The following is a 26810-nucleotide window of genomic DNA, read 5'->3' on the forward strand; positions in this document are numbered from 1 at the left end:
TTCATGTGCCTACATGATTCAAGATGATCTCTGTCCCCATCTCTACTGCCCCCAGTTCAGACTGGTGCTTTCTTCGATTATTTTGAACTTCAGAGCATGTACAGGTGGCTCAACAATTTGTAGGGCTAGAAGAAGAGATGTTCCAAAAGTTGGCTCAATCACACCATGCGTTTAATCGCCTCAACATGGCATCGCATAAAGGAGAAGAAACTGAGAGGCTGCTTGTTTGTAAGATAAAAGATAAACTTTTATAATACATGGAGTAGATAATTGTCTGACTGGAACTGAGAAAGATTTCCAGAGCTCACTTCAGTAATGACCTTAACTGGACTCCACTGACAAAGCAACTTCTTTGGTGTTATTACCCAAAACTTCGAAATCTGTTTTAAACACACCAAGGGTAGTCCCACCCAATATGAGCGAGCTTCTGTTCTGCAAATGAAAATAAGAGTCTAGGCAATAAAACTGTTGATCTTCTCTTGTTGAATTTAAATGACAGGATGTGGAGAATCAAAGAAACATTGACGTTTTCAAGAAACCCAAATTCCATGGCCCAAAGCCACAGATACAGCGCTCAACTCTCCATGTTAATAGCAGAACTCCCATCCTCACTTTGGAAAATACGATGATGAAAACATTAATTTACCAAAACTTGCTTTTATAAGCTAGAAAACATACTATACTATATTAAAGGTAAGCCATGACTCCATGTAAAACTGGGACAAGTATAGAATTGTTCATTCTACATGTCAGTTGCATGTAAAGGGAAGTTCAGTAAGCACTGAATTACTTCAATGTCTTTAAAACAGTTAAAAAAAGAAGCTAAATATTTAGCTAAAAAGAATGGTCTGCAGACATGATAATGTTTAAATATTTAATTTATTAATTTGGACTTGGGTTTGTCTTGGCCCTGCCTGAGCTGATTTAGTTTTAGCTCTGAAAGCAATTGTCTAGCAGTCAAGATAACTATTGCTTATGGTTGTTTTGTTCAGCTTTAGTTCATAGTAGTAGTAAGCAGCCATCCTGTGTGGATTAAACCGCCTATCTGGTGTGCTAGAGTGCAGATACAGGATGATAACAGAGGTTCCAGACTGTACACAGGAGTGACAGTTGTCAATCAGCGGTCACTGCAGGAGTGCAACCTCATGATTCAGGAAAAATCAGCAATAAAGACAACAAAGAGGATGAAAAAACAGAGTAATTGGGGACCAATGAAAAAACAAGGGAGCAAGACTGAGTTTAAAAAAAATACAAAATTAACCCATGCTGACCAAAACACCTAGGATGAGTTCCAACAAGCAAACAGGGGGGAGAAACCCCCCTTATGAGCATCAGCTCCTCCTAGTGAAGACCTCAAGGTGCTGACCATTTGTCATAACCTCCCTGCACCCACTCTGCTCAGGACAAACCAAAGCTGCCAAGGTAGGACCCTTAGGAACACTGGAAGGGCAAGCATAGCAACAGAGAAAATAAATGTTTTTTTGTGTTGTTTTTTTTTTCTGTGTAAAAATATTATCTGTATTATATAGGTTCTTGTGTATTAATTTGGACTATAACTACATATTATTATAACAGGAGTAGTGATTTGAAGTATTAGGCTATTAAACCTTAATTAGCCTAACAATAAATTCTTAGTTCCATATATATAATATGTTCCTTTTCACCTGTACGATTTGGAGTACAGCATCACATACGCTTCCTATGGGCATACAGAACTGATGTCAACTCTAGCGTTTTAACTGATATGACAGAGACAAGGCAGAAGCCTGTTATATCATTTTAGAAAGTCACTTTTTCAGGGGGAAACAACCAAACGCCCCTTCTATGCACATATACACACAAAAAAAAAAAACACGGAACTAGGGGATGTCTCCAGTTCCAGCCATGATGGACAATATTATGGAAGTGCCTTTAGGCACAGATCTCCTCTTTTGAAAGGGAAGAGCATGGCAGGATGTTTAGACACTTAAATTGTGTCAGCACTTCTTAAAAAATCTTTTCTACATTTCAGAAAAGAAGCACAGTAATACCATTTGTGTAACTGTAACCTAATTACAGTCTCTGTTATCAAATTTGTACTATTTTACTGAAATAACCTCAATTCACGTTTATAAGCCACAAAACCACACTCAATCTAAACATGATCTTTCTTGTTATGCTTTAATAACTATCATATACCATGCCATCCTTCAAATTGAAAAGAATACACCTTTTGATAGTAACTTTTAATAATAAAGGAGTGTTCTTTAACCATGTTGAAATAATTCTTCAGCCTAATGTTTAATACATTGAGTTATTGAATGAAAAGATTCCTGACGCTTTCAACTTTATAAACTCCGTGTGCTTACACTGTCATTTAGGATGTTGTACGCGAAAATTTCATGCAATGTATGTACAGAATGTATGTATGTTCAACACATTTCAAGCACTTAATCATATAAATGAGTAAAACCATTCTGATCAGATATGGTTAAACTTGTGTGAACCAGACAATTGCACAGCCCCCTTTTGGTGCAAATGCTTTACTGTTCCCTCATATGAGGTCTTACGTATATGTACATCCTCAATAACAGAAATGCTTTGCAGATGAGCAAATTCTCTTTTGGGGATAACAGAAAAGTAACAATAAGTCAAGATGTAAAAACTAACAAAATCCCTGATTCAGATGAGAAGGAAGACAGGGATCTCATGAACTCCTGAACTACAAACCCCAAGAATTTTGTTTGTCAAGATCTTTTGTCCTATGCATTTTCACTATGGTAGCATATGCTGAGGATTTAAAATTGCAGTAGTTTCCTCATGTTCACATAGGAACTAGAGCCAAGACCAAGAATGCCACTTGAGAATGGATGGTCTTACCACCACACTTAACTATTTCTCCAGCACAACTAGATCAAAGATTCCACAGCCTAGCAAACAGCCACCATATTTGTTCTTAACAATACAGCTAAGCACACTAAAAGCTGGAGGTGAAGAGGTGGCAGGTCTATTCACAGCCAACGTGAGGCTGGTAAGAATAGTAGGCTTTTAGCTCGCTGCTGAGTCACACATAATACAAGTTGTGTCTTGTAAATACAAGAAGAACAAGAAGTACCTTATAAAACTGACTGTTGCACTGGATGGAGGAGGAGGGCAAAAGGTGGACACAAGAGTTGATGAGTGAGGTTTTATTTCCTGAAACTTAGTTTGCTGTGAAAACGTTTTACTAATTTCAAAGCAAAAAAGGACTGACCCAAATAGAAATGTATGTAGGAGACTCTTCTAGGATGAGGCAAGAAGCTGCCCATGATCGGCTAGATGGAGTTTGAAAGCAGGTAACTCCTGCAGCGGAGTGGACCAGAATTATGCAAGGGGCAAGGTGTCAAACCTTAGAAATGTAAGGGCAGGGAGGGAAGACATTGGTATAGAAATTGCTTTTCTTGTCTCCAGTATTACATGCGGTATTAATGCCCCACAGAAAAAAAAGCCAAGTAACTTCTTCACTTTTTAACAAAACAACACTGGTAACAGTCTTTGAAAGTTTTAATTTTGTTCTTCCAATTACATATCACTATTACCACAAACTACATGATTAATTTAGGTAATCATATATCTATCACACTACACAGAGTTCATAACCATACTGGCAGAAATGTGTAACAATTCTAAATCCAAAATCAAAATAAGCTGTGGACATCATCTTCTGGGTTTCCTACTTAGCTATCCTTTCTTTTTATAAGCTGCATTAATCATCAATTAAATGCAATTCTATCTGTAATTTCTATGAAGTCACTAATTTTCTTTTGATTTTTTTAGATAATGTGTTAGTTCTTTCTACTTGGAGACTAACAATGCATAGACTTGTCTCAGATTTTTTCAACTAAATATGATGGGACTTAATTTCTTCTACTATACAAGAATATACAAACCTAAAATGCCTACCTTTCTTTAGAGTTAATTAAATGAGGAATGTATCAGACAGACTGGATCATCTTCTGAAATTCTCTTCTCCATTCATTATATGAGGAATTAGGTGGATACATCACCTATATGGATATGGGTGGAATGCCAAGAACAGGTGCCTAAAATTTTGGTGAAGCAATGCCTACTTAGTAAAAGCTGAACTAAGGAATCTGAATATCTTATTGCTTCTGACTGCATGTTTCTTATGCATGCATCATTTTCTCTTTTGGGGGGTTCTCCTGTTTTCCTCAGTCTTTTATTTCTCGCCTTCATACTGCACAGAATCATACAAACCTACAGCATCAGACCTACAGGATCAGGCAAATCATCTGCCTCTCCCAAACCGCCATTCTCTAACTCCTTTTAATATGGAACTTAAAATTAACCAAAGTTTAAAAGAGCAACATTTGGATTTTGCTCATTCTCTAACAGTGCTTTTTAACATATTTTTCCTTAATTTAGCTCTCTTTAATATTATTGCCTAAAATTGTAACTTCAAAACAGATCTTTGATACTTTTTATTGCTCCTCTTCATTGTAAATATTCACAGAGGACCTTTTCACTTATTCAATACTGTCTAGTGTCTAGTGTGTAATATTTTTAAAGCAACTGAAATTCAGTTCTGAACACACCACAGAACTGCAATGTTACAAGTTACTACCAAGGAACATAAGGTCAGACACCAAGAAGCCAGCACCCTCACGAAGTCCATACCCTGAGAGAACCTGTAGCTGACAACTTATGATTTACTACCGTACAGAAAATCACTGTGGCAAGTGTCTCTGAGGAAGAGGATAAGAACATTAAAACGAAGGAAGATGAGCCTAGGTTGGCTTGAAGACATAATAGGTGAAATGAGGGACACGCATCTTATTCAAATCCTTTCTTCAAATTCTGTTGTGCCACAATGCCTGTAGGTTATCTGGCAATGGTTATGGTGTAAATTCTGAGATCAGCACCTATTATGCTAACGAGGACATTCATACTCTTTTCTTGCGTGCTACTGTCTGTCTGTTTAGACTACAAACTCTTTCAGAGAATGTCTCTTCTGTGTCATTCTTTGCCTACAGTTCCAATGAGGATGCCACCCCAGGCCCACAGCTCCTCGATGCTAGAGCAATCCAAGTGACAATAACAACAGAAATGTTCTCACAGACATTCCTCACAAAGGAAAACATAATTTTCAGCCAAGCACAACTCACCAGGAAATCTCAGTTTCCCAGTTCTGCCCTTCTGTTCATGAAGGGAAAATACTAGAGGTTGTCCACAAGTCTCTTTCGCTGCAGTATCTTCCAAAGAAGTATAAAACAGACATTTCTATGATTGCTAAAGAATATCACAATTACTCCCTTATTTAAGATTTTCTTTCATTCTTATTACACCACAATACAGTTCACAATGGCTTCCCACCACGAGTTAATATTGGGAAAGGTATGAGGGAACAAACCCATACCTTCTACCATGAAACCTTAGCATGTCACCTCTAACACGTTCCCTCAGTTCCACTCTGGGATTTGAAATGTACTCCCATGCACTTCTCTTTCACAGATTAATGCACTGAATATGGCAGCTCATTAAAACATTTTTAAATAAAGTACAGTTTGGGGACTTCTAATGTGAAGATGATTTCTAGAATTACCTCAACACAGAATTTCTCCATTGCAGTATTTCCCCAGATATCATTGCAACTACAGAAAAGCAAAGCACCAAAGCACACTTTCCATTTTAACTTGTAATTGCTCAGCACCATAAAGTTGCTTCAGGAGGCTTGTGGGTGCATAACTCTTTGGTGCACGTATTCAAAGAAATCCTGACTATAAGCAAATGAAATCAATAGTCTGTATTAATGGACAGAACAGCAGCAGTAAATGATGAGCTGAATGTCCCTGTTGCTGCACAACACAGAACAAAGAAATGGAAAATGCACAGAAGATGGCTCAGCAGTGATCAGCAGAGCCATTCCCCATGTTATCACCTGCCATCTCCATCCTTTTGCACAACCACAATTATCAGTGCTAAGCCTTCCTGACCAAAAGACCAAAAAGATATGGCCTTACACAGAGACAGCACAGTCTGTGAACAGCCACTCATCATCTCTAGTCTATCAGTGGAAGAAACACTGATTTCCTTCAACTTATCCACACCAGAGAAAGGGACAGTGTGGGAGACACTCACAAAGAGAAGGAAAAGGCGGATTATGTGAGACTGTGGAGGAGCAAGGAAGTCACGTTCCTTCTATGTCTGCCACAAAGCTTGCTTCCAGCAGCCAATGATTTAGAGAGTCTCCAGAAGTTAAATCCCACCTAATAAGAGCAGATATATAGTTAGGTAACTACAATGCAAATACTCTTTTAGATTCATTTTGCCAAAACTGGATCTTTATATCCAAAAAATTGCCCATACATCAACAGAAAAAGTAAAGGTCCCTGGAGATTCTTCCCCACGCTGCCCAGTGGGCAGACTTGCTTGACACTTTTAATAAATACAGGTTATTCATACATCTACAGGTAAGAATAAAATAAAACTGATGCATTCATGGCTTTGGAAAATTAACTGCCTGGCAGAAGAGGTTCAGGACCAACATTTGCTCTAATTATTCCCCCTGTGAGCAAGAAAAAAATGACTGCTGCATCTCCTTCTATGACAAAGTGACCCGCTTAGTAGATGAGGGCAGGGCTGTGGATGTAGTCTATCTAGACTTCAGTAAGGCATTCGACACTGTCTCCCACAGCATCCTCCTAGACAAACTGGCTGCCCGGGGCTTGGATGGGTGGACTCTTCAATGGGTTAAAAACTGGCTGGATGGCCGAGCCCAGAGAGTGGTGGTGAATGGGGCAAAGTCCAACTGGCGGCCGGTCACTAGCGGTGTTCCCCAGGGCTCAGTTCTGGGGCCGGTGCTGTTTAATATCTTTATAGATGATCTAGACGTAGGGATTGAGTGCACCCTCAGCAAATTTGCAGATGACACCAAGCTGGGTGGGAGTGACGATCTGCTGGAGGGTAGGAAGGCCCTACAGAGGGATCTGGACAGGTTAGATAGATGGGCCGAGACCAACGGCATGAGGTTCAACAAGAACAAGTGCCGGGTCTTACACTTTGGCCACAACAACCCCATGCAGCTCTACAGGCTGGGGGAAGAGTGGTTAGAAAGCGGCCCGGTGGAAAGAGACCTGGGGGTGCTGATCAGCAGCTGGCTAAACATGAGGCAGCAGTGTGCCCAGGTGGCCAAGAAGGCCAATGGCATCCTGGCCTCTATTAGGAATAGTGTAGCCAGCCGGTCTAGGGAAGTGATCGTCCCTCTGTACTCGGCACTGGTGAGGCCGCATCTTGAGTACTGTGTTCAGTTCTGGGCCCCGCACTTCAAGAAAGATGTTGAGGTGTTGGAGCGAGTCCAGAGGAGGGCGACCAAGCTGGTGAAGGGTCTGGAGGGTCTGACCTACGAGGAACGGCTGAGGGAGCTGGGGTTGTTTAGCCTGGAGAAGAGGAGGCTCCAAGGTGACCTTATTGCAGTCTACAACTACCTGAAGGGAGGTTGTAGTGAAGTGGGAGTTGGCCTCTTCTCCCGGGCAACTAGCGATAGGACAAGAGGACACAGCCTCAAGCTTCACCAGGGGAGGTTCAGGTTGGACATTAGGAAGAATTTCTTTTCAGAAAGGGTTATTAGACATTGGAATGGGCTGCCCAGGGAGGTGGTGGAGTCACCATCTCTGGATGTGTTTAAGAAAAGACTGGACATGGCACTTAGTGCCATGGTCTAGTTGACAGGGTGGTGTCAGGGCAACGGTTGGACTCGATGATCCCTGAGGTCTCTTCCAACCTGGTTGATTCTGTGATTCTGTGATTCCAGTTGAAAGTGGAGGAGCAGCGTCTCTCCCCCCTCATGCTCTCCTTATTTAATCTCCCCTTCCACTCACCCGCTCCCCCTTCTTCTTTGTTCTATTTTCCACCTTCATTATCACCTCCTCCTCACCTCTCACATTCTTCCTTTTGTCTCTCTCTCTCTCCCTCTCACTTTCTCCCCCTCCCTTTCTACTCCTCATCCCACACACCCTCCTCTGTTAGCTTCACTATGTGAGAAGTTAAGAGAAAAAGAAGAAAAAGACAGAAGGGTTTACGGAGGCAGAGAACTACAAATAAAGAGGGAGAGACAAAAAAAGAAAGATGTGCTAAGCCATCCTATTTGTGTCGGTGAAAGCAAGGATATGAACCCAGAGCTCCGGATCCAGCAGACAGATGCTAACTGGTAGGAAGCAATTCTGCCAGCAGGGACACCATTTAAGAATTCAATCAATAGCAAATCTCTGGTGAAAACAAATAAGCAAGCAATATTCAAATGTAGATTAAAACCCATCAAAATCACACCGGGTTTTAGCAGCAGAGTCGGAATTAGAAATTGTAGCACAAATGGAGCGACTCCTTACTCGGAACAGTTTCAAATACAAAAATGGCTGCACAAACAGTCATCTTCCCCCAGAACTACCTACAGCTGCCTATTTCTGTATAGACTGCCATATGCACAACATCTGCTTATTCAGACAAATTATCTGGGAAGCATATTTTTAATACTGAGATTTTACTGACAATATCCATAACAATCCCATTTATTCATAGACTTTCTTCCCTAAGTATTCACCAAGTATGTGTTGGAGTTTGTGGCAGGGATCCTCATGAGTTGCTAAGCCTGCCCAGCTTTCACTGTTTCATGGCTGTAGAATCAATCAGGCAGTATAGAGAGTGTTTTTAATTAGATCATGTCAGGATTATAATTAGCGCAGTGTAGGAGCAGAGTTAAGGTAACACAGCAAAATGCAAAACAATTCTATCTGGCTAGTGCCAGAGGTAAAATAGCTAACAGCATCTGGTTATTTTCTCCTTGCCAGATGTGCTTTCGTTTCCAGCACAAGCCAGTGGAAGTGGCTGTGAGAGGAGAAAGCGGAGAACGTCACCTCAGTCCCACAGCCGCAGAGCTAACGGTGCAAAGGTGGCACGGTCATTTCCACACCAGGTCTGAGCACACCTGGCGGTACAGACTTCCAGGAGCAACAGCAGACGTGCTGCACAGTGCACAAACAACGTATGGATTTGACATTAGGGGAAGCACCTACTTGGCTGCAGGCACCTTTTCACTGAGCTCCTGGAAGGGAGCCCAAGCCATTGGAAGCAGGTTAGGCAGCACACCCTCTGCCTCACACTCTCCCACTGGGAGCACAGCTGAACAGAAACACGCTGAGCCTCCCCCTGTTTGTAGTTATTCCCTCAGGACAGCCGCAGAGTCAGCCTGAACACAGTGGGCTGCACAACCATCACCACACCACAACATATAAGGCCACATGTGGCAAACCTCACTTGTTTCTATGTGACACCAGATGATGGGTGTTGTGGAAATGAAGCTGTACTGAGACAAGCAGCTCTCATGACAGAGATACCAGCTTAGCATGGTTTGAAGACTTTTGTCCTTGCAGCTCTGGATGAGTGGGAGGTTGTCCCTTCTGCAGTCCTCTTGAGGCATTTCCCTTGAAATTTGCTGAAGAGCCTCAGCCATCTCTCCCCTCTCTTTGTCCACCTCTCATGATGACAGAAGGTAGAATGAATTTCACCATTATTACATTCATCTCAACAAACAGCTGCCTGGGATTCCATATCTATTTTAAGAAAAATAACTAAATACTGACAACTAAGGGCTCACAAGGCAGTCAATATGATTTAAAGCTCCATGAGTGCTGTAAGCAAGGCGAGCTGGAGCACAGCCACATTTCACAATGTAACAAAACCATGTAGGCTGGAAGGGATCTCTGGACTTCAGCTAGTCCAACACCCTGCTCAGAGCATCACGGTTTTCGAAGATGCACTGCTGTCTGGGAGCAGCAAGAGCACCTCTGCAAGGCAAGGGGAGACAGCCACTGAGCATGATAACCAGGCAGGCAGAGGCAGCAGCCTCACTGACAAGCCAGTCAGTCCCAGAATACCAAACATGGAGAGCAGAACAGGTACAGTGATGGTGGCCAACTTCAGCCAAGAGTCCAGTGATTGCCAGGCAAGTCCATAGTAATGAGGGAAGTCCCATCAAACACCATTGTTCCCCACCATCAAATCCTGAGGGACACCACCAGTGGCCAGCTGCCAATTGCATTTTGGATGCTGATCAGCAACCTTGGAATGCAGCAATCCAACAAGCTTTCCACCAGCCTTATCACCCACTTATCAATCCCCAGTTTGTCTACCAGGATACTGTGAAAGAATGCTTTGTAGAACTTGCTGAAGTCCATTTCAAGCAACATTCACTGCACTTCTCTTGTGTACAGAGCCAGTCATTTGTAGAAGGTAATTAGGTTGGTCAGGTATGATTTGTCATTGGTAATGCCATGCTAGCTGTTCTCAATCACCTTCTTGCCTTTCATGTGCTCAGAAATGGATTCCAGAAGAATTTGCTCCATAATCTTCCCAGGTGCTGTGGATAGACCAGCAGCCCTGTAGGTGCTGCTCTTCTTCAAGATGGGTTCTTTGTATTCTTCCAGTCGTCAGGGATCTCTCCTGATTGCCATGATCTTTCAAAGATGATAAAAAGCAGTCTTGTTACATCTGCAGGCCTCCTCCACAACCTTAGATGCATCTCTACCAAGATTTGTAGGAACCATCACAAAAATTTCCTTAGATGCTTTCTCAAATACGTTCTATATCTAACAAAACTTCAGATCATTCCCATACGTTGCACAGACTGTATCTGACCTGTGGTCCAGCCACTGACATTTTCACACGCCATTAGAACCTTTAAAATACTATCGATAAAACTAGCATATAGATTAACATTTGATCTACCAACAGTATTTGGAAAGCCCACTTGGAGCAAGGACAAGGATTCTTCCCCTCATCTAAACAAGATCCCTTTCAGTTTGATAAATGACATTTGTTGTCAAACAAGTTTTCCCCAATGCCAAAGCTATCCTGGTAACGTCGGTTCAGCTGGCTTTAAAGATATTTCCTGTTACCACATAGGACAAAGTCACCTTACAGGGGCTCAGATGTGGTTAATCCACGTCTACGTGTTCAGGATGCTCTTCACCCATACATGCACCTTCTGGCTTACTTAGCCACTTGCAACGAAAATCTTTTGCGTATTCAGGGAAAATGCTCCATGCCAGGTCTCTCCACCATTATCAAGTTTCTGTGTACTTTCACATAATGGAATTTCAGTAAGATACAGTACTTCTGTCAGATAATCAGTTAATTCCATTCTCTGCCATATTTTTTTTCTATTTCACTGCAGCTAGGATATAGGCATTCTCTCCATCCCATGGGGAATTGGCTGCAGTTTTCTGCTTCTGCTCTACCTTCACTACAAAGGGAATTACATTAGCCTGGCAGCAACAGTCTCATGGCTTATTAGTACTTCCTTCGCTGATCTTTGAAAGGTTGTACCCTGAGAGGAAGCATTTAGCAGCTAGGACACAAGCCAAAGAAACACAATACTTGAAGAGAGCTTTCTTTTTCCCAAACTGAGAATATTTTTACTAGACTGACTAAAAGCATTATACACCTTATAATGTCAATTTTAAGAAAACAAAAATTGTCAAAAAGCTGAGAGAATAATCATGAGATTGCTCCCCAAAGTCTATTTCCTAAAGACACCTCTAAAATTTCTGTCATTTCCCTACACTCCATCTTTCCCCACATCTCCCTCCTGAATCAGAACTATGGACTGAATCTTAAAAATTAACAACCAAGAAGCATACAACATTCTTGTGTTGTGCTAAGTTTCCCACTTTTCTTTTCAGCAGATATTAATGTTTTTACAGAAGTTAACCAAAACACAGCTCGGGTAACATGACTGTGATTATTATACAAGGCATCTTTTTTTTCCCTATCCACTACAGTCAAAATACTTAGCAAAGAATTAAATCATACCACCTGATTTTTACAATTTCCATCAACCATATAATTATATACATTATTTGATAATAATATTACTTTTATTTAGCTTAAAACTCAGATTCATAACCGCCCTAACGACTAAGTGAATTTGATTCTTTATTGTCTTTTGATTCCACTCTCTGAGACTTGTCAGGAGGAAGAAATGAAAAGGAAGAGGCAGAAACCACACAGCTGTCTCTGGACAGAAGTCCTGGAGAAATGGGGCATGGAGGGGGGGCAGTTCTGCTATTTCTTTCACACCTCCTTGCCTGAGTGCCAAGCACCATGACTGCACCAGGAGAGTTGTTTTTGGGGTCACTGCAACAGTTCCTCCTGCACTAGGGCTTGGTTGACTCATCATCAGTCACTGAGGCACACCTAAGGGGCATCTTTAAAGTGACATTTCCTCTTCACTACAGCATGCAAGAATTTCAAGGAAAGTACTTTTCCCTGAACTGTTTTGGGAAGTCACAAACTGAGTACCTTGGATGTCTGGCAGATGCAGATGTTCAACTAAAAAGAAATGCCAGGCTGCTATGTATCAATCAAAGAGACAAAAGTTTTTAAGTTAAGTTGAGACTGTGGAAAACATCCGATTTGATTAAAAATGGTGGGGGAAAAAAAGACAAAGCAGAGAAAATGGGCTGAACCATGAAAGAAGTGACCAGTACTGCTGGAAAACCTCGAAGTCCAACTCTGTATCTTCCCTTCCTTTTAGGAAGGGCTTGCAAATATACATCTGCAGCCAGTCTTTATGGCACCTGCCATTTTCACCATTTTCCTCTAACATATTGAAGAGAGCATGGTACTTGACTCTTGGCACCAAGACCACAGTTCTGAAGGATAATTATATGCCATCATTATACAGAAGAGGTTGGCCTAAGGTCAGCAGGACAATACATATCCACTACAGAACACTAAACACATTTCAATGTATTATTTGATCTGCCTAGTGATCAATATACATTTTAGAAGCTTTCTCAACCCCGCAGTGAAAAAGGCTGGAGAAGCATCTGGGCAGTGCCTGCATCATCTGTGGGACAGCAGTAGTAAAAAACCAAGCTAACACAGAAATGCTACAATAATGTTAGAGGTAAAAGATTTGAAGCCTGTGTTTTTTCTCTAGGCTGAGTAGCTGCTACCCAAATAAAAGGAGTAGATATCAGATCTACTCTGAAGACATTTCTTCAGATTATTCAGTGAAAATATCATGTCATATAAAAGCCAGTGCCAAAAAACACTGATTGGAAGTGGTGGTTGATCAAAACTACCCTGCTAACTTTGAACAGTCTCTGTACACTGGCATGTGCACAGTTTTATTAAAAAGCTGAAAGTCATATCATAGAATCATAGAATGGTTGGGGTTGGAAGGCACCTTAAAGATCATCTAGTCCCAATCCCCCTGTCATGAGCAGGGGCACCTTCCACTAGACTGGGTTGCTCAAAGCCTCATCCAGCCTGGCCTTGAACACTGCCAGGGAGGGGGCATCCACAACTTCTCTGGGCAGCCTGCTCCAGTGTCTCACCACCCTCACAGTAAAGAATTTCTTCCTAAGATCTAATCTAAATCTACCCTCTTTCAGTTTAAAGCCGTTCCCCCTCGTCCTATCACTACATGGCCTTGTAAAAAGTCCCTCTCCAGCTTTCTTGTAGGCCCCCTTCAGGTACTGGAAGGCTGCTAGAAGGTCTCCCCAGAGCCTTCTCTTCTCCAGGCTGAACCACCCCAACTCTCTCAGCCTTTCCTCATAGCAGAGGTGCTCCAGCCCTCTGATCATCTTCACGGCCCTCCTCTGGACTCGCTCCAACAGCTTCATGTCCTTCTTATGTTGAGGTCCCCAGAGCTGGACGCAGTACTCCAGGTGGGGTCTCACGAGAGCGGAGTAGAGGTGGAGAATCACCTCCCTCGACCTGCTGGCCATGCTGCTTTTGATGCAGCCCAGGCCTGTGATGTAAACTTTATACCTATTTTGGTTAATACAGAAACCTTTAAACATTTAATGAGAACATAAACTTAGCAGGATGTTCACAACTTGGAAATGTTCTGACTTCCAGTGTTCTCTAACAAACAACTTCTCAGCACTCTGCTGTAAACTGGGCCCTCCAGTAAGTAGCATCAATAAAATGGCAGCTCCCGTGAAGGGAATTAAAACTAAAGAAGCAATCCCTTTTCAGTTTTAGAAACCTTATCCAGAAAATTCACACTTTAGATTCACATATACATCCTAGAAAGATGAGAACTTTAAAAGTGCTTTAAGTGACACTGCTAATGCAGAGCTCTGTGATCCTTAGTCTTATATTTATACCATTCGCTGGGACTGGTCTTAAACAGGGAAACCAAAGAAAAGGGAAACCATTTTCAGATTCATGTGAGACAAACGCACATTAACACTGACTGTGATTTTTTGACTGAAACCATAAGTGTGATTTGACTTCTGCCACGAGGAGAAAAAATTTTTTAAAAAAAAAAGCAGCAGCTGAGATTTCATCAAAATGAGCATCCAGCCTCCAGAGCTCAGCTCTGATGACAACAGATACGCTCCACAGCAGTATCAGCAAGATGGATCATTTAGACAAGAAGCACAATCCTTATTTATACAGCCCATTAACTAGCTATATATACACACACACATGCAGAGAAACACATGGAAACTTTCTTTCGGCTAAGGAACAATGAACTTGGCGAGAGATAGGGTTTCATATGAAGTTGCAGAAAGAGTCCTTAAAAAGCATTTTGAAATGAATGTCAGAATGTCTTATATTACAGATCATTTTTTATAGCTAATGATTTTTACTTCCCCCAAAATCTGTTTTAAAAAAATTTGCCTAATAGAAGCTACTTTTAGATCACAACACACAATTCTCTCTGTGTTCACAGTGCATTTCAGAAGTCACCATGAAGGAGGAGTCAGCAGCTTCGCTAGCTTTAGGCTAGCGGGAAAACACCTCCTTGCAGTCAGCCCCGAGAGATCCCAGCACCGGCCATGTCAGGGCTGCCTGCACCCCCGTCCCAGGAGAGCCCCCCGGGCTGCAGCACAGCAGGAGATGCCCAGATGCCCTCCTTACGCCTCCCACTGAAGCCCGTCCGCCCCGAGGAGATGCGGGCTCCGTGCCCCAGTCCTGGGCTAAGCTGCCCTTATGTTGCATCGCCGGGTCGCAATTGCCTCGCGCCAACTCTTCCCCTTACCATCACAGAGACAACACCTGCTGCTGCCAGCTAATCAAACAGCTTCACATTAATCCATAATTGATTAATTTTTTAAAAATAAAACTTTCAAAACATCAAATCGTCTTCCCTGGTCATTAATTCAACCCTCTGAATATTTTATATCTCCAGACACTTCTACTTGTGCATACTTATTTTAAGAGCATTTCATCACAGCAGTGATGCTACTTGTATACATCCATCGCTTCTTAATTTCATTGCGTGTGTAAACAGAATTGGATCTACAAAAGTATGCATAGAGCAAAAACACATAAATAGAAATGCCTAGAGTTCGGTGTTATAATGCCACACAAACTGTACTGGAAAGACATGAAGTCACATTTACTAATAATGGTGAAACTTGCAAAACAAAAATATATCTGATTCTATACACAGAATAGCTATGCCTACTTACATAAGGCTACTTCTGGCAAACAGAACCTTTTATTATTTATAAAACACCAGTAACTCCTCTTTTGTCTGGAAAAAAAACCAAAACTTTCCCTTGTGGGAACATCTTACTTTGACAAAACTAGCTTAAGATTTTTTTAATTCACAGCATACATCTCTCGTTTTCAAACATCAAACATCTACCTTATTAATTCTATCCAGAATTATTTATATGGGATGATGGGTCAAAAAGCAGGTTGGAAGACATGAGCTTCTTTTGGATTTTATTTTCCAAGTATTCTACAACTGATGATAATTTTCTGAAGACTGAATAGTCACAGAATCACAGAATCAACCAGGTTGGAAGAGACCTCAGGGATCAGAGTCCAACCGTTGCCCTGACACCACCCTGTCAACTAGACCATGGCACTAAGTGCCATGTCCAGTCTTTTCTTAAACACATCCAGAGATGGTGACTCCACCACCTCCCTGGGCAGCCCATTCCAATGTCTAATAACCCTTTCTGAAAAGAAATTCTTCCTAATGTCCAACCTGAACCTCCCCTGGCGAAGCTTGAGGCTGTGTCCTCTTGTCCTATCGCTAGTTGCCCAGGAGAAGAGGCCAACTCCCGCTTCACTACAACCTCCCTTCAGGTAGTTGTAGACTGCAATAAGGTCACCTCGGAGCCTCCTCTTCTCCAGGCTAAACAACCCCAGCTCCCTCAGCCGTTCCTCGTAGGTCAGACCCTCCAGACCCTTCACCAGCTTGGTCGCCCTCCTCTGGACTCGCTCCAACACCTCAACATCTTTCTTGAAGTGCGGGGCCCAGAACTGAACACAGTACTCAAGATGCGGCCTCACCAGTGCCGAGTACAGAGGGACGATCACTTCCCTAGACCGGCTGGCTACACTATTCCTAATAGAGGCCAGGATGCCATTGGCCTTCTTGGCCACCTGGGCACACTGCTGCCTCATGTTTAGCCAGCTGCTGATCAGCACCCCCAGGTCTCTTTCCATCGGGCCGCTTTCTAACCACTCTTCCCCCAGCCTGTAGAGCTGCATGGGGTTGTTGTGGCCAAAGTGTAAGACCCGGCACTTGTTCTTGTTGAACCTCATGCCGTTGGTCTCGGCCCATCTATCTAACCTGTCCAGATCCCTCTGTAGGGCCTTCCTACCCTCCAGCAGATCGTCACTCCCACCCAGCTTGGTGTCATCTGCAAATTTGCTGAGGGTGCACTCAATCCCTACGTCTAGATCATCTATAAAGATATTGAACAGCACCGGCCCCAGAAATGAGCCCTGGGGAACACCGCTAGTGACCGGCCGCCAGTTGGACTTTGCCCCATTCACCACCACTCTCTGGGCTCGGCCATCCAGACGGTTTTTAACCCATTGAAGAGTCCACCCATCCAAGCCCCGGGCAGCCAGTTTGTCTAGGAGGATGCTGTGGGAGACAATGTCGAATGCCTTACTGAAGTCTAGATAGACTACATCCACAGCCCTGCCCTCATCTACTAAGCAGGTCACTTGGTCATAGAAGGAGACCAGGTTGGTCAAGCAGGACCTGCCTTACATGAATCCATGTTGGCTGGCCCCGATGTCCCGATTGTCCTGCATGTGCCGTGTAATGGCACTCAGGATGATCTGTTCCATCACCTTGCCTGGCACCGAGGTCAGGCTGACAGGCCTATAGTTCCCTGGATCATCCTTCCGGCCCTTCTTGTAGATGGGCGTTACGTTTGCTAATTTCCAGTCAGCTGGAACTTCTCCAGTTAACCAGGACTGCCGGTAGTCAATACCATAGACACAGTCAAACTACCAACATCACCTCCTGCATCACCTTCCTAGCTTGTAAACCAAATTCCTGAGGAGCATCATCCACCCACTTCCACACCCCATCCACTTGCAGCTCTAGATTTATTAATTGCTTATGGGCTATAGATGGGCATCATGTTACTACTCAGATCACCTATCACAGAAATGTGATGCACTGTTTTCTTGGTAATCAAGGAACTACATAGTAAAAAGGACACCCTGCTGAATTCACCTGCTAGCTTTTCTTCCAAGTCATCACTTCAATTGCTTGCAACTGCTGTCCCAACTTCAATCATCTAACTTAAGGCTCAATGAGAAAGAAGAAGAGCAGATATAATGAACATGTCTCACAGTGGCCGCTTTTTAAAAGACTTCTTAGAAGTATAATTTTAAAAGCAGGATGGGGAGAGATGAAAAAAATGACAGAGAAGCACTGGTAAGAAGCGGGGAACTGATTTTTGTATTTTTTCCCCTGAAAAATGAGTGCTATGAGACCTGCAGTGCTTCCAAAAATAAAAGTGATGCTAGTGGAAATAAATATTATACCACTTATGTTCTCCTTTTCTCTAGCATCTTCTCTCTGAAGGCATCAAAATATTTTTAGCAATAATACCAGCTAAACACGAAGTGTTCCACTCATTTTTCACTTTTCTCAACTCTGCAGAGAACAATTTAGCACCCTGCTATAGGTCACACGGTGCCTCAACTGTACTGATGATGATGAGAAAATACACGATGAAGAGATACGAGAAAATAACAGTGGCACTAGATCACACTAGACTTACATGGTTGTTTTAAGAGACAAAACTCTCCTCAAGGATTTACATCTTTTCCTGCTAACAACTATCTACATCATCTCACTAACAAAACCCTGTGGAATCTAGAAAAATATTAATTACATCAGTACCCTCATGATAACACAGTTTGGCAATTTGTCACATCTGAAAGCAAGAAAAATAAAAGGAAAAATCTCATTTGAAGTTAACATCAATACACAGTTCTTCACATTGATCAGCATATGCATATGGCCAATTATTAAGAGCATTTTTAAAGAAAAAATGCACTGAACTTAAATGTGGTTTCTCTGGGAAAAGGAACATTACTCTTTAACTAGGTAACTTCATGTATTAAAGGGTTAAACACCAGCTTCTTGCTATTGAGATTGTTACAAACAGAAAACTGTTAAAAGAGACAGGCTTACAGACTTAATTTTTTTTTCTTAATATAAAAGGCCAATTTTCTCACCTCATTAGGGCAGCCTCTCCCCAGGGAAAATCAGCATGTTCCAGCACCCAAGTGGAAGAGAACACTGTAGTGCAAATAAATGTCTAAAAAAGAATTTGTTGTGAATGACTATTATTTTTGCATGTATTAAGTACACCTAGATCACACATTCAAAGCTGACTAATCTCTGTCAACTGAGATAAATCAGGAAACTTTGCCACTATTTTTTAAATTCGTTTTTCAAAACATAACAGCCCTCCATAACGCTTTCCAAAGTGTTTGGAGTGGCAATTTTTTTTCAGAAAGTGTCTCCAGTGAGGAGCAGCGATCACGTAACTGGCACATAGTTGAGCAGTTTTCAACATGATTCCTTCACAGACAGAGATGGCAGATGCATGTTTTTCATTCTTTCCCACATTTTATACAACTACTGCCATTTTCTTCCCCCATTAATTATCCCTTTGATTTTCCATTGTGCTATTTCTTCCCTATCACTTCTTCTGCTATGTTTTTCCACTTTCTATTTAATCTTTCCACTTTCCTTCCCACATATTTTTTTTAAATCATTATTTTCTTAAGATTTCCTGCCTATTCTTAGTAGGGCTGCAGGATACACCTACTCTTAGAAAAGCATTGCAAAGCCTGAGAGAAAACTTGCATAAAATTACATACACCATTGTTATGCAAATACAAACATCCCACAGCCCTACTTTGCTACTTCTCCCCCAAGCCTACTGACTAGCCTAACATATCTGTCTCTCTCTTGTGTATTCTGGTAATAAATCCCACTGATTTCATTTCCCCTTCTTTTAAGTCCATTTGTCTTTCAAATCACTATGTCCCAGTCTCACTTTCTTTGCTCTTCCCTCCATCACCCCAAAGATACCTTCCTTCAGTCCTGCCAGCCTCCCATCACAGAGCGCGAAGTGAGTCAAGATCCAGAAGGCAAAAAGCATTGAGCAAGAAGGGCAAGGAGAGAGTCACAACTGGCCCTTCCAGTTTATTACAGTAACTTTGTTTAGCTGTTTAGAATCAAAAAGCATGTTAAAAAAATAAATAAATAAAATCTAGAAACTCCAGTGAAAACCCAAAAGCCCAGCAAGCCTGATTTCATAAGAAGAGAAGAAATTGCCTGCCAAATAAAAGTTGATGCTTAGGTGCAGAGAAAGGGCAGCTGCACAAGCAGTTGCAAGAAACCCTAGGACAGAGAAAATACAAGCAAGAACGGCTAAAAGACTTCAGGAGCGCATGGGAGGAAAGAAAGTCAGCTTCAAAGCTTCCTTTTTACCAAATAGGCAATTTTAAATGCTTATGGAGATAAAAACTCCAATACTTCCCTTTAATTCAATGTTACTTCTCTCTCTCTTGAACACATAGCTTCAATAGTACATATAATAAGTCTGGTTCGCATGCAGAATCATTTAGGTTGGTAGGGACATCTTGAGACCACCTTGTCCAACCTTGCTGCTGAAGCAGGGTCAGTTAGAGCAGGTTTCCCAGGACCATGTTCACTCAGGTTTTGAATATCTCCAAGGATGAAGTCTCTGCAATCTCTCTGGGCCACCTGTTTCACTGTTTGACCACCCTCACAGTAAAAAAGTGTTTTCCTGTGTTCAGATGGAGTTTCATTGTTTTTAATTTGTGCCCATTGCCTCTTGTCCTGTCTCTGGGCACCACTGAGAAGAGTCTGGCTCCATCACCTTCAATCCCTGTCATCAGGTATTTATACACATTGGTAAGATCCCTTCTGAGCCTTCACTTCTCCAAGCTGAACATCCCACACTTTCTCATCCTCTTTTCATTACAGATGCCCCAGCCCCTTCATCATCTTTATGGTGTTCTGCTGGACTCTCTCCAGTGTGTCCATATGTCTCTTGTACAGGGGAGCCCAGAAACTAGACACAGCACTCCAGATGTAGCCTCGCCCCTGCTGAGTAGAGGGGAAGGATCACCTCCCTCAGCCTACGGGCAACACTTCTCCTGATGCTTCACCCTAATGCTCTGGGATGCTCTTGGCCGCCTTTGTCTTCAGAGTGCATTGCTAGCTCACATCCAACTTGTCCACCAGGACCTCCAGGTCCTCTTCTGCAAAGCTGCTTTCTAGAGGCTCAGTTCCTAGCCTCTACTGGTGCCTGTAGTTGTTCCTCCCCAGATGCAGGACTCTGCATATCCCTTTGTTGAACTTGATGAGATTCCTGTCTGCCCAGTTCTCCAGTCTGTTGAGGTCCTTCTGAATGGCAGCACACCTATCTCGTGTAGCAGCCTTTCCTCCCAGTTTTGTGTCATCTGTGAACATGCTGAGCATTCACTCTGTCCCACAGTCCAGCTCATCAATGAAGAGGTTAAGCAGTACTGGACCCAGTATTGTCCCCTGGGGTACACAACTAGTAACTTGCCTCCAACTGGACTTTGTGCCACTGATCACCACCCTCTGGGCCCCATCATTCAGCTTGTTTTTAATCCACCTCACTGTTCACTTCCCTAACCCACACTTTGTCAGCTTCTCTATGAGGATGTTATGGGAGACAGCATCAAAAGCCTTACTGAAATCACAGAATCACAGAATCACAGAATGTTAGGGATTGGAAGGGACCTTGAAAGATCATCTAGTCCAATCCCCCTGCTGGAGCAGGATCACCTACATCATATCACACAGGAATGCGTCCAGGCGGGTTTTGAATGTCTCCAGAGAAGGACACTCCACAACCTCTCTGGGCAGCCTGTTCCAGTGTTCTGTTACGCTCACCGTAAAGAAGTTTTTCCTCATATTTATGTGGAACCTCCTGTGTTCCAGCTTGCACCCATTGCCCCTTGTCCTGTCAAGGGATGTCACTGAGAAGAGCCTGGCTCCATCCTCATGACACTTGCCCTTTACATATTTAGAAACATTAATGAGGTCACCCCTCAGTCTCCTCTTCTCTAAGCTAAAGAGACCCAGCTCCCTCAGCCTCTCCTCATAAGGGAGATGTTCCACCCCCTTAATCATCTTCGTGGCTCTGTGCTGGACTCTCTCTAGCAGTTCCCTGTCCTTCTTGAACTGAGGGGCCCAGAACTGGACACAATATTCCAGATGCGGCCTCACCAAGGCAGAGTAGAGGGGGAGAAGAACCTCTCTTGACCTGCTAACCACACCCCTTCTAATACACCCCAGGATGCCATTGGCCTTCTTGGCCACAAGGGCACATTGCTGGCTCATGGTCATCCTGCTGTCCACTAGGACCCCCAGGTCCCTTTCCCCTACGCTGCTCTCCAACAGGTCTGTCCCCAACTTGTACTGGTACATGGGGTTGTTCTTGCCCAGATGCAGGACTCTACACTTGCCCTTGTTATATTTCATTAAATTTCTCCCCGCCCAACTCTCCAGCCTGTAAACAATACCCTCTACTCTCCCCTTATCCACCAACCTAGTCACCCCACCATAGAAAGCTATGAGTTTGGTTAAGCATTTGTAAGTGCATGGTGACTACTCATGATCACCTTCTTGTCCTTCATTTGTTTGAAAATCATTTCCAGGATTAATTGCTCCATAACCTTTGCAGGGTTGGAGGTGAAGCTGTCTGGCCTGTAGTTCCCTAGATCTTCCTTTTTGCCATTCTCAAAGACAGGAGTGGCATTTGCTTTCTTCCAGTCTTCAGGAGCCTCTCCCAACCACCAAGATCTTTCAAAGATAAATGAGAGTAGTCTTGCAATGACATCAGCCAGCTCCCTCAGCACTTGTGAGTGCATTGCATCAGGTCCCACAGACTTATGCATGTCCAATTCTGATAAATATCTTTATTTGGAGCTTTTTATTTTCCTTATAAGTCATTTCAACACTACAATTCCTGACAGGATCTTTGAATTTGTCAGCTAAGGAGAATCAAAAGCATCCAGAAAGGAAATGAGAAGTTACCATTCACTTCTAACTCTGAAGAATTCCTGGAGCATATATACACATTGAAGTCGCATGCAGCAACTATGTATGTGGCTAAACGTGCATCACAGTATAAAATTCATTCCAGTGCACTAAAAGACTGCACTGAACACACGCAACAGTAACTACTTGGGAGAGACTTATGAAAAATACATAAGGTTAACTGCTCACTAACTTTGCTGAATAAGTTATCCAAAAATAATCTAAATATCACTCACATTGAGTGCCTGTTTACTAGAAAATTGACAGTACAGGACTGCTAAGGCCGACAGGCAACACTTATTAACACTGACACTCAGTTTTCCATACTGCACTTTGCAATGCAACTCCATAACAGGCAGGCACTTTCTTTATAAAACAGCTCAAAAGACTGAACTCTGCCCTACGCTGCAGCAGGAAGTACACAGGTGTACAAGAAAAAACGAAGGAGGGCTACACACAGCTAAAACGCTCTACTCCTGCCACATGTCCCTGAGTGCATAACCTTTGTGTTCATACTTCCAGTTGACTGCTGTAATTGGTAGAACTGAAGGCCAGCTTTGGCACATCTGTAACAACCTCTATCCAGGACAAACCGTCTATGCAGGATGAACCCCCTCCATCCAGGACAAGAAAGAAAATCCTTCAGTTTGGGCAGACTAAAAAAGCCTCTCCTTGAAAGGGCATCATTCTGGGCTTTTCCAATTAAACTCTTAATTCTTTATTACCAGACAGTTAACAAGCAAGAAACAGTTTATGCTTTATAAGAGACACATGCCATTGTTTGAAGATCTAACGGATGATTTGAACAGCACAGAGCAGACTGGGTCAACAATTCTTACCAACAGCACATTGTGTTACTTATCACCACTTCCCTCATTTGCAAGCATGATGCCTCTTGACTCAGTCCCAACTTTAGCACCACCTGTTTTTCTCAAAATGCTTTTAATTCATTAAAAAGATGTGCTTCATTATCATAATGAAATAAATAGCCCATCTGATGCACTGTATGAATAATTTTTCCCACATTCATATTCTTAATTTTAGGTTAGCAGTTTGGGATATTACTTTAAATTTTTTTGCACATATATGTATTTCTGAATACAAATTTTATCAATAAGAAAGAAATCCTTAAAGGGTGTTACATCCTTCTCAGTGAAGCACAATTAAATCTATTCAACTACACAGACTTTACTTAGTAAGTACATTCCATAAGCTACTGATTTTGAAATTATGCTGTAATACGAAGGAACCAATTTCCACATTAATTTGTATTAATGCAATGCTTTAAGATAAGGATTCTCCTCATCCTGCTCTTGCCTTCTGTGAAACCATGGCCTGAATTCCAGAAACATCTCACGCTTTAATGGCCAAGCCCACAGGAAACTCCTGTGTTGTGAAGAACAGCTTTCACTCCTGAAGAACGGATTTTCTTTTGTCATTCTCTCTGGATCCACACTATTTATCTGAACGCTTTAGCTAAGGAAACCTTCTACAAGTTGTTCCTTTCTAAAATTTGTCTTTTGTTCAGAAGCAATTCAAAGAACTTCAGAGCTCTGTAATATGCCTTTCCACACCAAAAACAAATTGTAAAGAAAAATAAAAATCATTGTCCTGTGGAAAAAAAAAAAAAAGGAATGTAGAAGAGTTTGGTGAATAGGAAACACTTCGGTTACTACACTGCTCATAAATATCCTTAGTCTCTTTGAAACCTTCTAAAAGATAACCAAGACTATCATAAGTAAACACTTGACCAAAAACTCATGAGGTATATTCCCCCACCACTGTAGATCACATGCTTGATCCTCATCTCAGAGGTGACTCTGTACTAAGTCCCGTTACGGAAGTCCTTGTTCCATGGCCATTGTATTTGCATATCCTGTATAATACAAGAACAATCCTCTGTATAAATTATGCCTGTTTGTGATTCATCAAGCTTCTTATCATAGACATGGTTTTCTGCATCACTGGACAGAATGGCTCCTACAGGGGGTGAAGTCAGCCAAAAGAGAAGCAACTTGACCGTAAACAAAAAGATTAATTAAAACCACTAATTTATGAAAGAAAAAAGGGCAGTAATAACTATATGCTGCAAATTACATAAGTTGTGTTTGTCCAGCTATTCAGGAAGGAAGGCACCTACAGAGCCTTCCATAGCTGCTCTACATGACAGTGACTCTTTGAAATGGTATCCGGGTAAACTTCACCAATTATATTTAAGAAGCTTTAAAACCATTAACATGTCAAAAATGTGCAATAGTTTTTCCATGGCAAGCTGTGTTACATAAACATTCACCTGCTTTCTCTCCAAACTGCACTATATTTTTAAAGCTATTATGAATTCTTATTTTATCCTACTTCTGTTTTGATGGTTTGTAACAGATGGTAGAATTATTTAGTTTGTTTTCAGTTTACTGCGTCCCACCTTATATATGTTTAACCCAGAAAGGATGCAAGTGAAGAACAGAAGGAAGCACATCGCAGTGCCCTGACTACACTTCCCTGGGGCCGGCGGAGAGACTGCTTTGCTCCTCAGAGCTCCTCAGCACCTGCAGCTCCTGCCATGGACCAGCAGAAAGGGAGGGCACTGAAGAAACCTAAGCTTGAAAAGCTGCCAGGGAGACTTTCAAGGCAAAACACTGACAGACTGGAAGGAAGAGAACTGCTCTGGAAACCAGAGGAAACTGCGTGGAGTTTGCGTGGCTCGGGAAAACTCTAAAGTTGGCCCAATTCCTCCTTTTCAGGAGGCTCAAATAATGAGATTCACCTAGCAGACCAGAGTTTCCCCTAGTTAAACAGCTATCTTCTTTTAGCTTATCTGAGTGCGCTCTAGTAAAACATAAATTTGCTACTGGGAGGTTTCTGCTATCACCTAGTTTGTTCAGCGTGAAGAAAGATGTAAGGTACCTCCACCCAAAGACAACTCTGAGTTAACTGCTGTTGAGTCAACTTCCCTACTTCTAATGATCTTTTCAATAGTTCTTGAGATGAAAGATAAAGAAGCAAGAGAAGGAGCTACGTAAATACAGGAGCTAATATGCAGGAGTAAGTAAGTCTCTTAAAGCCCTATGGTTTGGGAGAGAAATAGTGATTAAGTTCTTCTGAAACAATTTTGTTTTCTAAAAACAAGAAACTAGTCACCTACAGCCTCTCAACAGTTAATTGTGAAAAAAAGAAGATACATAAAGGATTACCATTAAACTTATTGCAGATGTTTTTCTCAATATACCTGTGGTCTGAAAGTATCTTTTGACAGCACTAACCAGAAAAAAGTTTATGTGACAAGGAAACATAGATGAGAAGAATCTCACCCCAAACCACCTGCAGAGTTAAGGGTTCTCAGATGCTGAATTTTCCTTGCATTGCCTGTCATGTCATACTAGAAGCAGAAACAGAGATCTATGTAGACATGTGGTTTCAGAAGTGGTAAGTGCTTTATTCACTGTAACTTCAAAAAGATGAAAGCTCCTAAGGGCAGTTAAGGTCCCCCTAAAATATGCTTGGTTCATCTAATAAAAACTGTAAAAGTAATAATGAAAGTAAAAATGGTTTGCATTATTGAAGCATTTATCTTAACAAGAAACTAACATTCGAAGCCAAAACTTATCTTTGTACTATGTTCCAAGTTCTGCCAGTTAGGAGGTCTGGTAGGAGGCCTGGAATTACAGCAATAGGACTTACCATAATGCAGACCCTAAGAAAAGGCCATTAGAAAAGGTATTCTGAGTATACGTAGCATTAATGACTTCAGCCTGGCAAGCAGCCCGACACAGAGACGATTACTTCCCACGCCCAACAGTATTACTTGCTGTCGACACTGCTGCTAATGGTGGTGTCTGTCATGTTTGCCACTGTTGACTGTGACATCCAGTCAACAGTAGTTTACGAACCTGTGGCTGAGTTGAAGCTGATTGAGTAAAATGATTATGCATTAATTGAAGTCAAAGTATAAGACTTTTTTAACATAATTGTAAGAGATACTAATGGAAGTATCCAAGAAACAAAGCATTCATTATCAATGATACTGAAGCATTACAATTATGAGGGTGTCAAAACATTTACACAGAACTATAACATCCTAAATATCATTATCCTGATGATATAAAAACTCAAAGTGAATCAAAATTAAAATCCAGGAAATTATTTTGACAATTTCATTATGAATTCCTCATTTAAGAGGACAGAGACCTATGAAATCTAACACATACAGACATGCCCTGATTTGGATTTCATTTTTCTGCTGAATTTAATTTTATAGAATCACGGCATCATTGAGCTTCAGAAGGACCCCTCGAGGTTCCTAGTCCAACCCCACCCTGCTCAAGCAGGGTCAGCTACAGCAGGTTGCCTGGGACCATGTCCAGTGAGGTCTTGAGTATCTCCAAGCATGGAGACTCCATGAACTTCACAGGCATTTAGTCTGACTCACTGTATCCAT

The 26810-nt window shown here is 42.0% G+C and overlaps 1 protein-coding gene across 5 annotated transcripts in view; it reads right to left on the reverse strand.

The window, feature by feature from the left end:
- RIMS1 (regulating synaptic membrane exocytosis 1) overlaps nt 1–26810 on the reverse strand; it is a 364447-nt gene that overhangs the window by 253076 nt on the left and 84561 nt on the right. Inside the window, exons 4-5 of one of the 5 annotated variants that reach the window (XM_068425028.1) lie at nt 21756–21791; nt 17953–17957 (exon numbers count right to left, since the gene is read on the reverse strand). The exons of the other annotated variants lie outside the window; for them this stretch is intronic. Of the exons in view, the coding sequence (XP_068281129.1) occupies nt 17953–17957; nt 21756–21791 (41 nt within the window). The remainder of the gene's footprint in view (nt 1–17952; nt 17958–21755; nt 21792–26810) is intronic. 5 annotated transcript variants of the gene reach the window in all.

The sequence above is a fragment of the Nyctibius grandis genome, chromosome 1, assembly GCF_013368605.1.
Source record: "Nyctibius grandis isolate bNycGra1 chromosome 1, bNycGra1.pri, whole genome shotgun sequence".
NCBI lineage: Eukaryota > Metazoa > Chordata > Aves > Nyctibiiformes > Nyctibiidae > Nyctibius > Nyctibius grandis.